Below are 17709 nucleotides of genomic sequence, written 5' to 3' on the forward strand. Positions count from 1 at the left end.
GACAAATTGTGAGAGAGGCTCAGTAAGACTCCCTATCCCAAACACAAAAGGCCATAGAGGAGGACCATCCAATCATTTATGAATTTTAGGTAGGTCCATAGTATACTGGAAGCGAGGGTGATCACTTAAAAGAAAAGCCTTCTCTTTTTCTGTAATCCAGCCTTTTTTATGAGATGAATAAATAAATTCATGGATAACACTGTTGATTCTAGAAGTGAGATTGGAAAGTAAAGGCTGATAGTGTTTTTCATCATTTAGTAATTTCAAAATACCATGTTCATAGTTCTCTAACCCCGTAACTACAACAGCACCCCGCTTGTCGGTAGTACAAATAATGATATCCCGTCTTGATTCCAAAGATCACAACACATCCAATTAACTGTTTGTCATATTTTTTTATTTTTGATAGGCATAGAGCATCCAATTTCGTCAAATCCCACTCAACTAGCTGGCTAAAGATCACTATAGTAGGATTTAAATTTGAAGAAGGAACCTTGATTTCATTTTAAAAGGGGTAACTTCTCTTAAAAACTCACAATTATTGGAGTAACATAACAATGTGGAAAAAGTGAAGCGCTGTAAATACTTTCTGTAAATAATGTTCCAATATAGTGCATCACATTTACAGTTGTGACAGAATCATGGGCATAAATGTCATGGCAATTTTGGGCTTTTAAGGATGTCCTTAACCGTTCTTTTGCCAGAGTGGAATGACTGTACAGAAAACTTAATTCCTGTATTTTCTGGAGTATAACTGTCACCTGTCAAAAAATGCCTCTTGAAGAGGAAAAAACTATATACAAGTCACACATGACTTAAGTTGCACTTTTTTTTGTGTTATGAGCACTTTAATTTGGGTTTTTTTTGTGGTATTTTTCTTACTGGAATGTATTCTTTAATTGGAGTTTATTTTATTTAGTGTTCACATTTTTGGGAAAGTTCTATAAAAATAGTCATTACAATTGCTAATGTAAGTTGCACTGGAGTAGCTTCCTCTGTGCATCTCTGTTGATTTACTGCTTGCGAACTAATGCCTTAGCTGCTGAAACTTTGGACTGCTGAGATGGAATCTGCAATCTGCTGACTGACTGTGTTTTTTCTTCATGATTTGTAAAAATTTTAATAGCAGTTAGAATAACTCAACAGTAAGTCACCCCTCTGAGTCTGGTCTGCTTAAGGTTTCTTCTTCAAAAACATAATTGGGAGTTTGTCCTTACCACTGTTGCCTATGTGCTTGCTCAGAGGGATTTCTATGGGTTAGACCTTACCCTTGTGAAGTGCTTTGAGGCAGCTTTGTTGTGATTTGGTGCTATGTAAATAAACTGAAAATTGACAGCAGAGATCCCCTATAATATTGCCAGAATCGGACAAGTCCAATTTTTCTTTCTAAAGTGTACAAATTATTTATTTTTTCACGTTGTTAAATCCACTGCGCACCCTGTTGATGAACAGATTAATAACTCCAATCAAATCCAATGAGAAAACGCCCGACAAAGGCATTTTTTTAGTCAGTTAATCTTGATTCACCTCAAGAAAAAAGTGCTTGTGTCCTTTTACTTCGTCTGCGAGGTGGAACGAGTAGCCAGGGGATTAACACGCAGCACCTTGTGTTTTTGTAAAAACACACAAACATACTAAATACTAGGGATGCACGATCCACATTTTTTTCACTTCCAATCCGAACCCGATACCTGAATTTGGATATCTTCCGACACGATACTATTCCAATACCAGAGCTGTGTTTGCTTTAATAATATTATTATCATCATCATTATTGTTGATTTTATGAGGATATTTTGTATCCCCAGTTATACAGCTTCATGATTAAGTGTTTAGAGGAGGATTTTCTTAAAAAGGAAACCTGAAAGTTCAGCTGCAATTTGCCAGAAGGTACATCTAAGATGGAAGCGTAGATTTGATGGTTTGGTGAAAGAATTAAGTACTTTTATTTATAGACTTATTTTTATAGACTTAAAGAGAAAAGACTGTTCCTCCTCCCGTTCCTCCTTAATCTTTGGAGGCTCCGAGTCCTTTTGGTCCAAAATGGGATCCCATTCTCTGTGTGTCTGTCTGTCTCTCCTCAATTTCAGTGCTTTATTGATATGGGAAACGCATGTTTACATTGTCAAAACAAGTGTTACAATAAAAGTATGTTCTCTCTCTCTCTCGCTCTCTCCGCTCATCTCGCTCTCTCTCTCTCTCTCCTCTCTCTCTCTCCTCCTCTCTCTCTCTCTCGTTTCAATTGAACATTTGACATGTGACAACATTGATACATTTACATTGTCAAAGCAAGTGTTGGAGCAAAAACGTGGAGCTTTTTGGAACACAAAGCCATTCAACTGTGAAATAACCCTGTAAATTTCTAATGTCTAGTCAGCGAGGTTCACGTGAGGGAGTCTGGATAAAGACTGAAAGGTTTAATGGAGTTTTTTCCCATTCAGTGTACAAAACAAACTCTCTAAGCTCTGCTCTGAGCTGTTGTTTCACAGCGTCAGGACGCCGAAGCAGCTGATTTTTTTTTCAGCCACATTCAGTTATTTTTTGGGGGGGTGATGAAATTTGTTCTCGGTGGCACAACAATTTGACTCAAGAGCTGCTACCCGGCTAAATTTGCTGCTACCCGTGGAGCAGGAATCCATTTGGGGCCAAAACACTAATCAGACTTATCACTTCCAATCTCTCACTAAGACAGGTTGACAGCCTTGTAGACACTATACTTAATGGGACACTGAGGACAACTTTAAGAGAGAAAAGTCTGACAGACTTTTTGGTCCACATCCAGTCCGTTGCCATGCACTAGCAACTACTTGAAGCCATAGATGAGAGTTCCGCCAGTGATGAGGACCAGTGCTAGGTAGTCCATCCCTAGGAGATCCCGGTTTCCCCAATACTGAGGAGTTATCCCCTTCCCTATATTTGTCCACCATAAAGGGTCTATTGAGTCGCCCATTGTCTGTCTCCACACGTGGAACCAATTTACCAAGAATAAACCCCAACCCCAGTATCTCTGAATGAGAAAGAAAATTTGTAGGCTGAATATGCTGTTTTGATGGAGTTACTGAAATAAATATTGCAGACCCACTCACTGATTAATGATTGTAAGAAATAACACCAACACTCTCACCATGTGATTCTAGCCTAAATTTATAATTTTACACATGTAGACATTCACTGTCAGGAAAAAAAGTGATTTCCAGCTGGACAAACTATACGTATGTCAGTCCTACATTTCATTCTTACCAATAGTATGTGGACCTGAGTTGCTGGCTGGTTGTGATCCACTACAGTCCTCTCCATTAGCTTCTATCTTCAGTGTTCTCGGTTCAGTCAATTTCCTGGTAAGAAGTTCCACTTCGGCGCTCTGGTGTTTTTGTCTTTGATGAAGTTGTGATGACTGTGGTTTTTCTTCATCTTCACTCTTTTACAGAGACAACAGAGAAAGAAAACCTGGTGATATCAGCCTTTCCCAGTCCAAAAATCTGCTTTCCCACCCAACGTACCCAGAGTTCCTCCTGTTCCTCCTTAATCTTTGGAGGCTCTGAGTCCTTTTGGTCCAAAATGGGGATCCCGTCTCCTTTCTGGTCAGGGGAACAGTCGTCGTTATTCACTGACAGCTGCTGCATGTCTGCAAATAATTTATAAATGATAAAACTATAAACATCCATTATAATAAAGAGAAAGCAGTATATTTTTGTGTGTATCCTGAGTACTGTACATAAGACTGTACTATACAACCCCTGGCAAAAAATTATGGAATCACCCGGCCTCAGAGGATGTTTCATTCAGTTGTTTAATTTTGTAGAAAAAAAGCAGATCACAGACATGACCAAAACTAAAGTCATTTCAAATGGCAACTTCTCTGGCTTTAAGAAACACTGTAAGAAATCAAGAAAAAAAGATTGTGGGCAGTCAGTAACGGTTACTTTTTTAGACCAAGCAGAGGAAAAAAAATATGGAATCACGCAATTCTGAGGAAACAAATTATGGAATCACCCTGTAAAATTTCATCCCCCAAATTAACACCTGCATCAATCAGATCTGCTCATTGACATTGACCCTATGCCATGACATTGACCCTATGTGTCTTTTTGCAAGGAATGTTTTGCAGTTTTTTGCTCTAATGGCAAGATGCATTATCATCTTGAAAAATGATTTCATCATCCCAAACATCCTTTCAATTAGTCCAAATATCAACATAAACTTGTGCATTTATTGATGTAATGACAGCCATCTCCCCAGTGCCTTTACCTGACATGCAGCCCCATATCATCAATGACTGTGGAAATTTACATGTTCTCTTCAAGCAGTCATCTTTATAAATCTCATTGGAAAGGCACCAAACAAAAGTTCCAGCATCATCACCTTGCCCAATGCAGATTCGAGATTCATCACTGAATATGACTTTCACCCAGTCATCCACAGTCCACAATTGCTTTTCCTTAGCCCATTGTAAACCTTGTTTTTTCTGTTTAGGTGTTAATGATGCCTTTCGTTTAGCTTTTCTGTATGTAAATCCATTTCCTTTAGGCGGTTTCTTACAGTTGTCACGACGTTGACTCCAGTTTCCTCCCATATCGTTCCTCATTTGTTTTGTTGTACATTTTTCGATTTTTTGAGACATATTGCTTTAAGTTTTCTGTCTTGACGCTTTGATGTCTTCCTTGGTCTACCAGTATGTTTGCCTTTAACAACCTTCCCATGTTGTTTGTATTTGGTCCAGAGTTTAGACACAGCTGACTGTGAACAACCAACATCTTTTGCAACATTGCGTGATGATTTACGCTCTTTTAAGAGTTTGATAATCCTCTCCTTTGTTTCAATTGACATCTCTCGTGTTGGAGCCATGATTCATGTCAGTCCACTTGGTGCAACAGCTCTCCAAGGTGTGTTCACTCCTTTTTAGATGCAGACTAACGAGCAGATCTGATATGATGCAGGTGTTAGTTTTGGGGATGAAAATTTACAGGGTGATTCCATATTTTTTCCTCAGAATTGAGTGATTCCATATTTTTTTTCCTCTGCTTGGTCTAAAAAAGTAACCGTTACTGACTGCCACAATCTTTTTTTCTTGATTTCTTATAGTGTTTCTTAAAGCCAGAAAGTTGCCATTTGAAATGACTTTAGTTTTGTGTCATGTCTGTGATCTGCTTTTTTTCTACAAAATTAAACAACTGAATGAACATCCTCCGAGGCCGGTGATTCCATAATTTTTGCCAGGGGTTGTAGAATTCAACTTGGCTCTGGGAGCATGTGCTGGTGTTGTAGTAAGTACTATTCTCCTGATACCTTGTTCAGGCAAAGTATTTACATCCAATATAGTGTGAAATAAATCCCTTTGGCTGCTCCCTTGTTTTTCCAAATCCAAGGTGGATCTGCAGGTTGAATTGGCTCAAGTTTTATGCCGGATGCCCTTCCTGATGCAACTCCACATTACATGGAGAAATGTTGCAAGAGTGGGGTTTTAACCGAGAACCTTCCACATGGAAACCAAGTGCACTAACCACTTGACCACCACCCCTGACTTTACATCTAATACAATGCTAAATTTTAACATTAAACCATGGTGGATTTACTTTACATTCTTTGTAAAGGGTACACATTCAATGACAGCATTACTTATACACATATGGAAGTACACTCATGCTACAGTTACATCGCTGGCATTAGTGACTGGAGTCCAGTCCATGTTTCTCAACAAATTAGTGAGCTTTACACAGTCGACATTGTTACATTCGTACACATCCTTACCATACCTCCTCTCTGTAGATTGGGTCGAAATCCCATATTAGTACAATGTCATGCAGAGATGAAACGTTCTGAAACACCTTTGTATTTATATAGACCTAAAACTGAAACTTCTCCTCTTGTTTACATGTCGCTCAGCCTTAGTTTTGCCACTGGTCCAAATCCCAGATGTGCATCATCATTTCCATGCACAGAACTACATACAAATATGAGAGATTGCAAAAATCATAACAACAGTCATAATAATAATAATAATACTAAAAGATCTCCAACAGACTTAGATCCGCTTACTCAAATCTGCAATTGGAGTAAGCGGATATAGAGGATGGATGGATGGATGGATCATAATCAATCAATCAATCAATTTTTTTTTTATATAGCACCAAATCACAACAAACAGTTGCCCCAAGGCGCTTTATATTGTAAGGCAAGGCCATACAATAATGATGTAAAACCCCAACGGTCAAAACGACCCCCTGTGAGCAAGCACTTGGCTACAGTGGGAAGGAAAAACTCCCTTTTAACAGGAAGAAACCTCCAGCAGAACCAGGCTCAGGGAGGGGCAGTCTTCTGCTGGGACTGGTTGGGGCTGAGGGAGAGAACCAGGAAAAAGACATGCTGTGGAGGGGAGCAGAGATCGATCACTAATGATTAAATGCAGAGTGGTGCATACAGAGCAAAAAGAGAAAGAAACAGTGCATCATGGAACCCCCCAGCAGTCTACGTTCTATAGCAGCATAACTAAGGGATGGTTCAGGGTCACCTGATCCAGCCCTAACTATAAGCTTTAGCAAAAAGGAAAGTTTTAAGGCCTAATCTTAAGAGTAGAGAGGGTGTCTGTCTCCCTGATCTGAATTGGGAGCTGGTTCCACAGGAGAGGAGCCTGAAAGCTGAAGGCTCTGCCTCCCATTCTACTCTTACAAACCCTAGGAACTACAAGTAAGCCTGCAGTCTGAGAGCGAAGCGCTCTATTGGGGTGATATGGTACTACGAGGTCCCCTAAGATAAGATGGGACCTGATTATTCAAAACCTTATAAGTAAGAAGAAGAATTTTAAATTCTATTCTAGAATTAACAGGAAGCCAATGAAGAGAGGCCAATATGGGTGAATATGCTCTCTCCTTCTAGTCCCCGTCAGCACTCTAGCTGCAGCATTTTGAATTAACTGAAGGCTTTTTAGGGAACTTTTAGGACAACCCTGATAATATGAATTACATAGTCCAGCCTAGAGGAAATAAATGCAATGAATTAGTTTTTCAAGCATCACTCTGAGACAAGACCTTTCTGATTTTAGAGATATTGCGTAAATGCAAAAAAGCAGTCCTACATATTTGTTTAATATGCGCGTTGAATGACATATCCTGATCAAAAATGACTCCAAGATTTCTCACGTATTACTAGAGGTCAGGGTAATGCCATCCAGAGTAAGGATCTGGTTAGACACCATGTTTCTAAGATTTGTGGGGCCAAGTACAATAACTTCAGTTTTATCTGAGTTTAAAAGCAGGAAATTAGAGGTCATCCATGTCTTTATGTCTGTAAGACAATCCTGCAGTTTAGCTAATTGGTGTGTGTCGTCTGGCTTCATGGATAGATAAGCTGGGTATCATCTGCGTAACAATGAAAATTTAAGCAATACCGTCTAATAATACTGCCTAAGGGAAGCATATATAAAGTGAATAAAATTGGTCCTAGCACAGAACCTTGTGGAACTCCATAATTAACTTTAGTCTGTGAAGAAGATTCCCCATTTACATGAACAAATTGTAATCTATTAGACAAATATGATTAAAACCACCACAGCGCAGTGCCTTTAATACCTATGGCATGCTCTAATCTCTGTAATAAAATTTTATGGTCAACAGTATCAAAAGCAGCACTGAGGTCTAACAGAACAAGCACAGAGATGAGTCCACTGTCCGAGGCCATAAGAAGATCATTTGTAACCTTCACTAATGCTGTTTCTGTACTATGATGAATTCTAAAACCTGACTGAAACTCTTCAAATAGACCATTCCTCTGCAGATGATCAGTTAGCTGTTTTACAACTACCCTTTCAAGAATTTTTGAGAGAAAAGGAAGGTTGGAGATTGGCCTATAATTAGCTAAGATAGCTGGGTCAAGTGATGGCTTTTTAAGTAATGGTTTAATTACTGCCACCTAAAAGCCTGTGGTACATAGCCAACTAACAAAGATAGATTGATCATATTTAAGATCGAAGCATTAAATAATGGTAGGGCTTCCTTGAGCAGCCTGGTAGGAATGGGGTCTAATAAACATGTTGATGGTTTGGATGAAGTAACTAATGAAAATAACTCAGACAGAACAATCGGAGAGAAAGAGTCTAACCAAATACCGGCATCACTGAAAGCAGCCAAGATAACGATACGTCTTTGGGATGGTTATGAGTAATTTTTTCTCTAATAGTTAAAATTTTGTTAGCAAAGAAAGTCATGAACTCATTACTAGTTAAAGTTAATGGAATACTCAGCTCAATAGAGCTCTGACTCTTTGTCAGCCTGGCTACAGTGCTGAAAAGAAACCTGGGTAGTTCTTATTTTCTTCAATTAGTGATGAGTAGAAAGATGTCCTAGCTTTACGGAGGGCTTTTTTATAGAGCAACAGACTCTTTTTCCAGGCTAAGTGAAGATCTTCTAAATTAGTGAGACGCCATTTCCTCTCCAACTTACGGGTTATCTGCTTTAAGCTACGAGTTTGAGAGTTATACCATGGAGGCAGACACTTCTGATTTAAAGCTCTCTTTTTCAGAGGAGCTACAGCATCCAAAGCTGTCTTCAATGAGGATGTAAAACTATTGACGAGATACTCTATCTCCCTTACAGAGTTAGGTAGCTACTCTGCACTGTGTTGTTATATGGCATTAGAGAACATAAAGAAGGAATCATATCCTTAAACCTAGTTACAGCGCTTTCTGAAAGACTTCTAGTGTAATGAAACTTATTCCCTACTGCTGGGTAGTCCATCAGAGTAAATGTAAATGTTATTAAAAAATGATCAGACAGAAGGGAGTTTTCAGGGAATACTGTTAAGTCTTCTATTTCCATACCATAAGTCAGAACAAGATCTAAGATATGATTAAAGTGGTGGGTGGACTCATTTACTTTTTGAGCAAAGCCAATAGAGTCTAATAATAGATTAAATGCAGTGTTGAGGCTGTCATTCTCAGCATCTGTGTGGATGTTAAAATCGCCCACTATAATTATCTTATCTGAGCTAAGCACTAAGTCAGACAAAAGGTCTGAAAATTCACAGAGAAACTCACAGTAACGACCAGGTGGACAATAGATAATAACAAATAAAACTGGTTTTTGGGACTTCCAATTTGGATGGACAAGACTAAGAGACAAGCTTTCAAATGAATTAAAGCTCTGTCTGGGTTTTTGATTAATTAATAAGCTGGAATGGAAGATTGCTGCTAATCCACCGCCCCGGCCCGTGCTACGAGCATTCTGACAGTTAGTGTGACTCGGGGGTGTTGACTCATTTAAACTAACATATTCATCCTGCTGTAACCAGGTTTCTGTAAGGCAGAATAAATCAATATGTTGATCAATTATTATATCATTTACCAACAGGGACTTAGAAGAGAGAGACCTAATGTTTAATAGACCACATTTAACTGTTTTAGTCTGTGGTGCAGTTGAAGGTGCTATATTATTTTTTCTTTTTGAATTTTTATGCTTAAATAGATTTTTGCTGGTTATTGGTAGTCTGGGAGCAGGCACCGTCTCTACGGGGATGGGGTAATGAGGGGATGGCAGGGGGAGAGAAGCTGCAGAGAGGTGTGTAAGACTACAACTCTGCTTCCTGGTCCCAACCCTGGATAGTCACGGTTTGGAGGATTTAAGAAAATTAGCCAGATTTCTAGAAATGAGAGCTGCTCCATCCAAAGTGGGATGGATGCCGTCTCTCCTAACAAGACCAGGTTTTCCCCAGAAGCTTTGCCAATTATCTATGAAGCCCACCTCATTTTTTGGACACCACTCAGACAGCCAGCAATTCAAGGAGAACATGCGGCTAAACATGTCACTCCCGGTCTCGACATGTGGTGTAACATTTTATTGTGTTAAAGTAAATAAATATTAAATTGGTCACTGGATCCTTGATCTCTGGACATAAATAGAAATAAACAAAATCTGTAGTTTTTGCCAAAAGCATTTGCTTTCAGACATTAATGGCATGAATGTCTCTCCATATGTCTGAGCTGAGCTCAGATGGCTGCTGGAGTCTGCAGGTCTGAAGCCACACAGTCTTGGGCTGCTGCACATCAGCGCAGGACGTCTGATTTTGGGAAGAAAAAAAAAATGTTTTGATCGATTGCAGTTTATTGTTTGTATTACAACATTTGGAAAGAGGTGACATTTGATTTAAACAGCGATTCGCTTTGAAATTATGAATTCCGAGTGGCGCAGCATTTGGAGCAACGGAACAGAGGATGATTCTTGTTTCTTTCTCGCAACAAGACAGGAGTCCCAGTTAGTCGCTTTAATCAGCACAAAAGTGACTCACGAATGACATATTTTAATGGCTTTGAGAGGGGTTAAGAAGCGGAGTTGCCGCTTCTGAAGGGGAGCAAAGCAAAGATACAACAAAACAGTGGATCGTAGCATTGCTTCATTGGTTCAGGGTTCAAAGCAAAGCTGTGCTGCAGAAACAGTTGATTACAAACCCGCTGCAGGGTCTGTAATTAATGTAGAGAAATGATAATTTTCCCGACAAACACCCTCAAAAACAAGAGCCGCTCTGAAGGACCGATAAGGGAATCAAAAAGCCTATTAATGTCAGTGGATCAAATAATTTCTTAACGATACCTGAAAAGAACCAGTTATCAATACCCAACCCTATAAATAAGTAAATAATGCAGAACTGTTTTAAGGTGGTTTTACAAACATCAAGCTAAATATTGAGACAAATATGCATTATATGAGGTCTGTCAATAAAGTAACGGTCCTTTTTATTTTTTCAAAAACTATATGGATTTCATTCATATGTTTTTATGTCAGACATGCTTGAACCCTCGTGCGCATGCGTGAGTTTTTCTACGCCTGTCGGTGACGTCATTCGCCTGTGAGCACTCCTTGTGGGAGGAGTCGTCCAGCCCCTCATCGGAATTCCTTTGTCTGAGAAGTTGCTGAGAGACTGGCGCTTTGTTTGATCAAAATTTTTTCTAAACCTGTGACGCACATCGAAGTGGACACGGTTCGAAAAATTAAGCTGGTTTTCGGTGAAAATTTTAACGGCTGATGAGAGATTTTGAGTTGATACTGTCGCTTTAAGGACTTCCCACGGAGCGGGACGTCGCGCAGCGCTCCCAGGCGCCGTTGTCAGCCTGTTTCAAGCTGAAAACCTCCACATTTCAGGCTCTATTGATCCAGAACATCGTGAGAGAACAGAGAAGTTTCAGAAGAAGTCGGTTTCAGCATTTTATCTGGATATTCCACTGTTAAAGATTTTTTTAATGAAAGACGTGCAGACGGATTGCAGCGTCGGCTCGCAGCCGCCGCAACGCTCCGCCACAGGAAAAACACCTCTGTTGGAAGCCTTAAGGACAAGATGGAACATGCCCAGCTGTTAATTTCTCATATACTCACTCCACTGAAAGCCATCAAAAGCCACCTGGATTTTACAAATGGTTACCAACACGGAGGTGTTTTTCCTGTGCTGCCGCACCGCGCCGGCTGCGTCCCGACGCACGGACCCGTCCGCACGACTTTCATTAAAAAAATCTCCTTTAACAGTGGAATATCCGGATAAAATGCTGAAACCGACTTCTTCTGAAACTTCTCTGTTCTCTCACGACGTCCTGGATCAATAGAGCCTGAAATGTGGAGGTTTTCAGCTTGAAACAGGCTGACGACGGCGCCTGGGAGCGCTGCACAACGTCCCGCTCCGTGGGAAGTCCTTAACGCTACAGTATCAACTCAAAATCTCTCATCAGCCGTTAAAATTTTCACCGAAAACCATCTTAATTTTTCGAACCGTGTCCACTTCGATGTGCCTCACAGGTTTAGAAAAAATTTTGATCAAACAAAGCGCCAGTCTCTCAGCAACTTCTCAGACAAAGGAATTCCGACGAGGGGCTGGACGACTCCTCCCACAAGGAGTGCTCACAGGTGAATGACGTCACCATGCGCACGAGGGTTCAAGCATGTCTGACGTAAAAACATATGAATGAAATCCATATAGTTTTTGAAAAAATAAAAAGGACATATACTTTGACAGCCCTCGTATATTAAGCTATATACCAAGCTATATTGTAATAGCTTGGTAAAACAGTTGCATTTGCACTCCTTATAAGTATCTGTAAAATTGTTTATTATGGATTTAGACCGTTGTTTGACTGACGCTGTCACTGACCGACCGAGCGTGTTTACGTTTTTACACCTCTCGACCTTTGAACCAACCTAGCTTGGTTTAGCATTTTTCAGTGTTCTTCTAAAATAAAGCTGCGTGAACAAACCTGCTCTGCATCAGCAAACTTCAGACTTGACAGCAGCATCTACCACTTTCACTCGTTTCTTCTTGTACTCTGCGACGTTTCTGTAATAACTCAAATATCTCTTCGTTAGCATTAGCAGCAGTTAGCTGGTGCTTAAACGAACTTCTCAGCTTTTCCGCCCTGACCTTATCTTTTCTTCTTCTTCCGGTTTATTGTCGATTTTTGTGGCTCTTTAAGAAACATATTACAGTTTTGCAGACAGACTTAAATTTTATCTATTTTTTCAGGGTTTTCGGGCTGAACTATAGCTTCTGACGCTAACAGGAAATTACACCGCTCTTCTGCGTTTTATGGCAGCTGGCAACGGGCGGATATGTGCTTTACCGCCACCTACTGTGTTGGAGTGTTTACTAGAGGTAGGCGATACCGTGAATTTTGGTATTGATCCGATACCAAGTAAATACAGGCCCAATATCGCCGATATCAATACAGATACCGATACTTTTTCATATTTAAGCTTCATAGATCCAAAGGATCCAAAAGACCTAGGATAGAATTTCACCAAACATTGTACGTGACAACAAAATACTTTATTATCACAATCAACATTTTTGTTTAAAAAAAATATCACTCAACACTACTTAAAACAAAATCTCCTGAGGCTGACAAACCACAATACAAGGGTGCGCTGCTCTGTGTTGTGTGGCACAGCGCAGCGCTGCTCTTACAGAGAGTAGACTTTGACGAATCTGCACACACAGCAGTCAGTGCATGTGGGAGAGAAAAAAAAAAGCTAGAGTATCGATTTTTTTACATGAGGATCGTTCAGTATCAATACCAGCATTGGTATCGATATTAGGATCGATCCGCCCACCTCTAGTGTTTACCTGAGTTCCTTTACGCGGTGTCACGGACTGATTACCCGTACCAGCGCATATGGAAAAAACCACAGAGTTTACACTTTAACAAAGTTACGTTTTTTTCTGAGCATGCACAGATAGGTACGGGGTAATCTCAGTCCGTGACACCTGCCGCCCATTGCACAAAAGTCAGACAAGGGATTAAGCAGGGATATTGTAGTTATCCTGGCTCAGTTTAGCAGGATAGTGGAGAGTGGGATATGTTATGACATAAATCACCATGGAGATTTATTCTGTGGAGCTGTCCTGCTCCAGACCAGGTGAAATTCCAGGATCTATTTAATCTCATCCCTTAACAGTCACCACAAATGTAAACCAATAGTTATTCCACTCCCTACACATCATTATCTCATCCAACCAGAGCCACTGTCATTATTTAAACACACGATCATTAATTTCAATCATTTTAGATAAATGATGATTTTTAGATGATGTTTCAATCATTAGATCATTTACAGTTTACCGTAGAGTACATATAAAACACACATCAAGGAGTTACATGATGATTTATTGAATGATAAAGCAGGTAAACCATCAGCTCCGTTCAAAAGTGAAGTTACACAGTGACTCAACAAGATAAAAAGAACTGAATCAAAGCATATTATACAACATAAGAACAAATACACAATCACAAGTCTGTAAATAATACACCCTGCATGTCTGCACACTGAAATAAATGAGGACAAATCAATACACAACAAATGAATGGATGCAGCTGCCTCTCTGTGGCCTTGTATGCACACAGTATACAAACATAATAAGAGGCCACATCAATTTAAACTAAATAAATAAAACACAAATTCCCCTGCCAGTGCAAGACATATTTAACTGAAATTCACAGCATGCGTGTTAACTAAAATAATTTAACACACATTGGTCAGGGACCAATGTGTGTTAAATTATGATGGGATGATGGCAGGATTGTCCCAGTCCATGTGATGGCACTCTGGGGGCCCTCTCCTTCCTCAGGCAGGTGACACTGTGGAGGACAGCACAGGTCACAGTGATGTCACAGGCCCTCAAAGGGCTGACCCTTAAGTGGTGAATTTGAAAACATGCCTTCAGGAGGCCAAAGGTCATTTTGATCCTGGTCTTTGTCCTGGCATGGGCATGACTGTAGGCCTGCTGTGCTTCCTGGGCATATGTGCATGGTGTCAAGAAAAAAAGCCGGCCAGCAGGCATCCCCACCACCCAGCAACACACCAGAGAATTCACCTGCCAATATAGAATATCATCATCACAACCTCATAAATAGTGATATTGTTGACACAGCCGTGATGTAAAAAGTGGTTACTATTGTAATAGAAGTTGATAGATGCGCTGAAAGCGCACGTCACAAGCAAAGCCCAGTGTTCATTAAGTGACAATATCAAAAAGCTGTGTTCACCTGAACATTAATGCTGTGAAAGGATTTCCTATTCACAGTGTACTCTTGTGCAATGTTTAAGTATTAGTCAGGGCAATCACCATTCTGCAGGATGTTCAGTGCCACAAGCAGCAGGTGCCTTTCATAAACTGAAATATCAAGGGAGGACACCCTAAGTGGCCCTCAATGCCCCCACAAAGTGCAAAAATGACAGAAGCTGGAACACCAATCACACTGACTGCCTAGTCTGGAACCACCTGGGACTGGAGGAAGTGAAGGACCAGTGGTATGGAACACTCTATGGGATTAATACCCCCAGGGGAAACACCAGTCCAGAAACATCCCCTACTGTTATGAGTAACTATGAGCAGACAGAGCTGCAGCATAATGTGTGCCGACATGACATGATGGAACATAGACATCATTGTCCAGCTGACAAGTGATTCACACTGCAGAGGCCAGATGTACAGGACCATGGGGTTAGGATCAAAAGTTGTCCAGCCACCTGCAACAGAAGGGTCCCTTCCACAAACAGTTGCCATGAGCAATCCTTTGCAGCTTTGGGAGCCATGGCCTCCTTGACCAGCATGTAGCAACCAGCAGAACAAGGTTAGAGCCCTGCTTGCCCCTGTGGGGGACTTGACCAATCAGAGGGAGAGGTGACAGCGTATAACAAGCCTGTTGGCAATCTGTGGAGACCGTGCATCAACGACTAACCCATCCTGAGGGAATACCACTGCCAGCAATGAGTTGTGTCCACTGAATGGAAGACATCACTTTCCAATGAGCCCAAAACTGGACCATCATGACTGAGTAACTGCTAGTCTCCAGCCGCACGGCGGACAGAAGGTACACTTCCATGTCCACTACATTTAGAAGGTGGAGGTTTTTTTTAATCGCGCTAAGAACAAATTCGGCACAACCACAGTGCAGAGATTACCTTTATACTGTTCTATTTTATATTGAATAATAAGATCACAGCAAAACCAGTACCAACCCCGGTTGCCTCCACCATAGTGCCAAAACTTTCGAGGGAGAGAACAGAAATCAGCTTCGAGAGGGCGGGGGCGCACTGATCACATATTCCTCCTTGCTCGTGGAGCAGTTTCCTCTGAGTGTGTGTGTGCACAGAGATAATTTGCGCACTCACAGTTGATATCTATGCAGGTGAAATATTTAATACACCAGAATGCATGTTTTATTGTGCAAGTGCTTTTAGCACTAATCTGACACCACAGTCCTGTGTTATTTTCCCACTATACAGCACCTTTCTGTCAGACATTGCAACTTTTGGGAATTACTTTTCATTGCTACCCTGATAACACTGAGTGGTACATAATAGAAGAAATCTCACACATACTAAGACTTTTGAGGACTGTCTGGCTTCAGTGAAAAAGTGGATGTCTAACAGCTTCTTACTTTTAATTTCTGACAAGACCTAGGTGATGGTAACTGGTCCTGCAGAGACACGACATCAGTTTGAACAGCTAACATTAACCTAGGATTTGTGTTATTCATCACAGTGATAAAGTGAAAACCTTGGGGTGACTTTTGACCCAACATCATCTTTCACCGACACATTACAGAAATCAGTAAAACTGTAATATTGCAAAGATTCGACCTATCCTGTCTGTGGCTAAATATTGATCCATGCCTTTGTCTCTTCTAGACTGGATTACTGTAATGTCTTATTTCCTGGTTTACCACAGCCCAGTATTTGAGGTCTCCAGTGCGGCTGCCAGAATTCTGAGTAGGAGCAAAAAGTTTGACCATATTACCCCAATTTTGTCCCCCCTTCAATGGCTTCCTGTCCAAGCAAGGTCACATTTTAATGTATTGTTATTAACATATAAAATCCTTCATGGGCCAGCATCTCCCTAGCTTGCTGATCTAATTAAACTATGTTCTGCATTCTCACAATACAGGGGTACTGTGTGTTCCAAAGGTTTAAAAGAAGTCAGCAGGCGACAGTGTTCTCTTGCTGTGCACCTGTCCTGCAGAACAGGTGCACTAAGACAAAAGTCTGCATTCTCTGGAGACATTCAATTCTACATTAAAGACCCAGGTGTTTTCCCTTTAGTATGGTTAAGACATTAGTTTTGCACAAAAAACATTTTTTCCTCTCCTTTTAATTTTTGTTACTAAGAATGGAGCAGGTCTAATACTTGTAGTGCAGCAGATAACAGAATATTTACAGAGGAATCCTGCAAATGGTGATACAAGCACCAAATTTGGTAAAAGTACATCTTAGATATTACTCTTTTGAAAAAACAGACGGGCCATGTGAATTTTCAATAGGCGGCCACGTAGGGGTCAATTGAAGAATTACATAGGGGTCAAAATATAAAAATGCTCCAGTCATATTGAAAATTATACCACATTATTTGTCTGATTGTAAAGATTCCAAAAAGGTATAGTTTGGACTATCTGTGACTGAATTCTATAGAGTTATGGGGTAAAAACAAGAAGAATGGTGACAAAGTTCAGTTTCAGTTTGTACAGGGGTCAAAAGTTAGAGTTGCTCCAATTTTGTTCAAAGCTTATGCAAATTATTGGTTGAGTTAATATGGTTTCAAAAAGGAATAGTTTGCACCATGTATCATGCTTAGCTATCACGTTACGGGGTAACATATGTCACATTTCATAGAATTCAATGGATGTCAACATTATTTGACCTTTACTTTAGAGACCAAGCATTCAACACAGTCAGAACTATTCCATTTATTCATCCAAGTAGCTCAATCAACAATTTGCACCATTTTTTGCTAAAATTGGAGCAATTTTAACTTTTGACCCCTGTACAAACTGAAACTGACCTTTGTCACCATTCTTAAGGTTTTTGCCCCATAACTCCATAACATTCAGTCATAGATAGTCCAAACTATACCTTTTTCAAATCTTTATGATCAGACAAATAATGTGGTACCGTTTTCAATATGATTGGAACATTTTTATATTTTAACCCCTGTTTAATTCTTCAATTGACCCCTACGTGGCTGCCTATTGAAAATTCAAGTGGCCCGTCTGTTTTTTCAAAAGTGCAATGTCTAAGGAGAATTTGTGCTGGATTTTGTGCTTGTATCACCATGTGAAGTATTGTTTTAGATATTTGCTGCACTTTAAGTCTCTTCACACATAAATTCTGCCAGCAACCACATTAGTTTCCTGTCTCTGTTGGTTTGCTGCTGAGAAATATTGTTTTGTGTTGTGTTTTTGAT

General features: G+C 40.2%; 1 protein-coding gene and 1 pseudogene across 1 annotated transcript in view; one reads left to right on the forward strand and one right to left on the reverse strand.

The window, feature by feature from the left end:
- Nucleotides 1-17709, forward strand: part of LOC117530490 — a 187936-nt pseudogene that overhangs the window by 35348 nt on the left and 134879 nt on the right.
- Nucleotides 1-17709, reverse strand: part of LOC117530491 (gastrula zinc finger protein XlCGF57.1-like) — a 65958-nt gene that overhangs the window by 4804 nt on the left and 43445 nt on the right. Inside the window, exons 3-4 of the mRNA XM_034193405.1 lie at nucleotides 3501-3521; nucleotides 3241-3418 (exon numbers count right to left, since the gene is read on the reverse strand). Coding sequence (XP_034049296.1) covers nucleotides 3241-3418; nucleotides 3501-3521 — 199 coding nt within the window. The remainder of the gene's footprint in view (nucleotides 1-3240; nucleotides 3419-3500; nucleotides 3522-17709) is intronic.

The sequence above is a fragment of the Thalassophryne amazonica genome, chromosome 18 (genome assembly GCF_902500255.1).
Source record: "Thalassophryne amazonica chromosome 18, fThaAma1.1, whole genome shotgun sequence".
NCBI lineage: Eukaryota > Metazoa > Chordata > Actinopteri > Batrachoidiformes > Batrachoididae > Thalassophryne > Thalassophryne amazonica.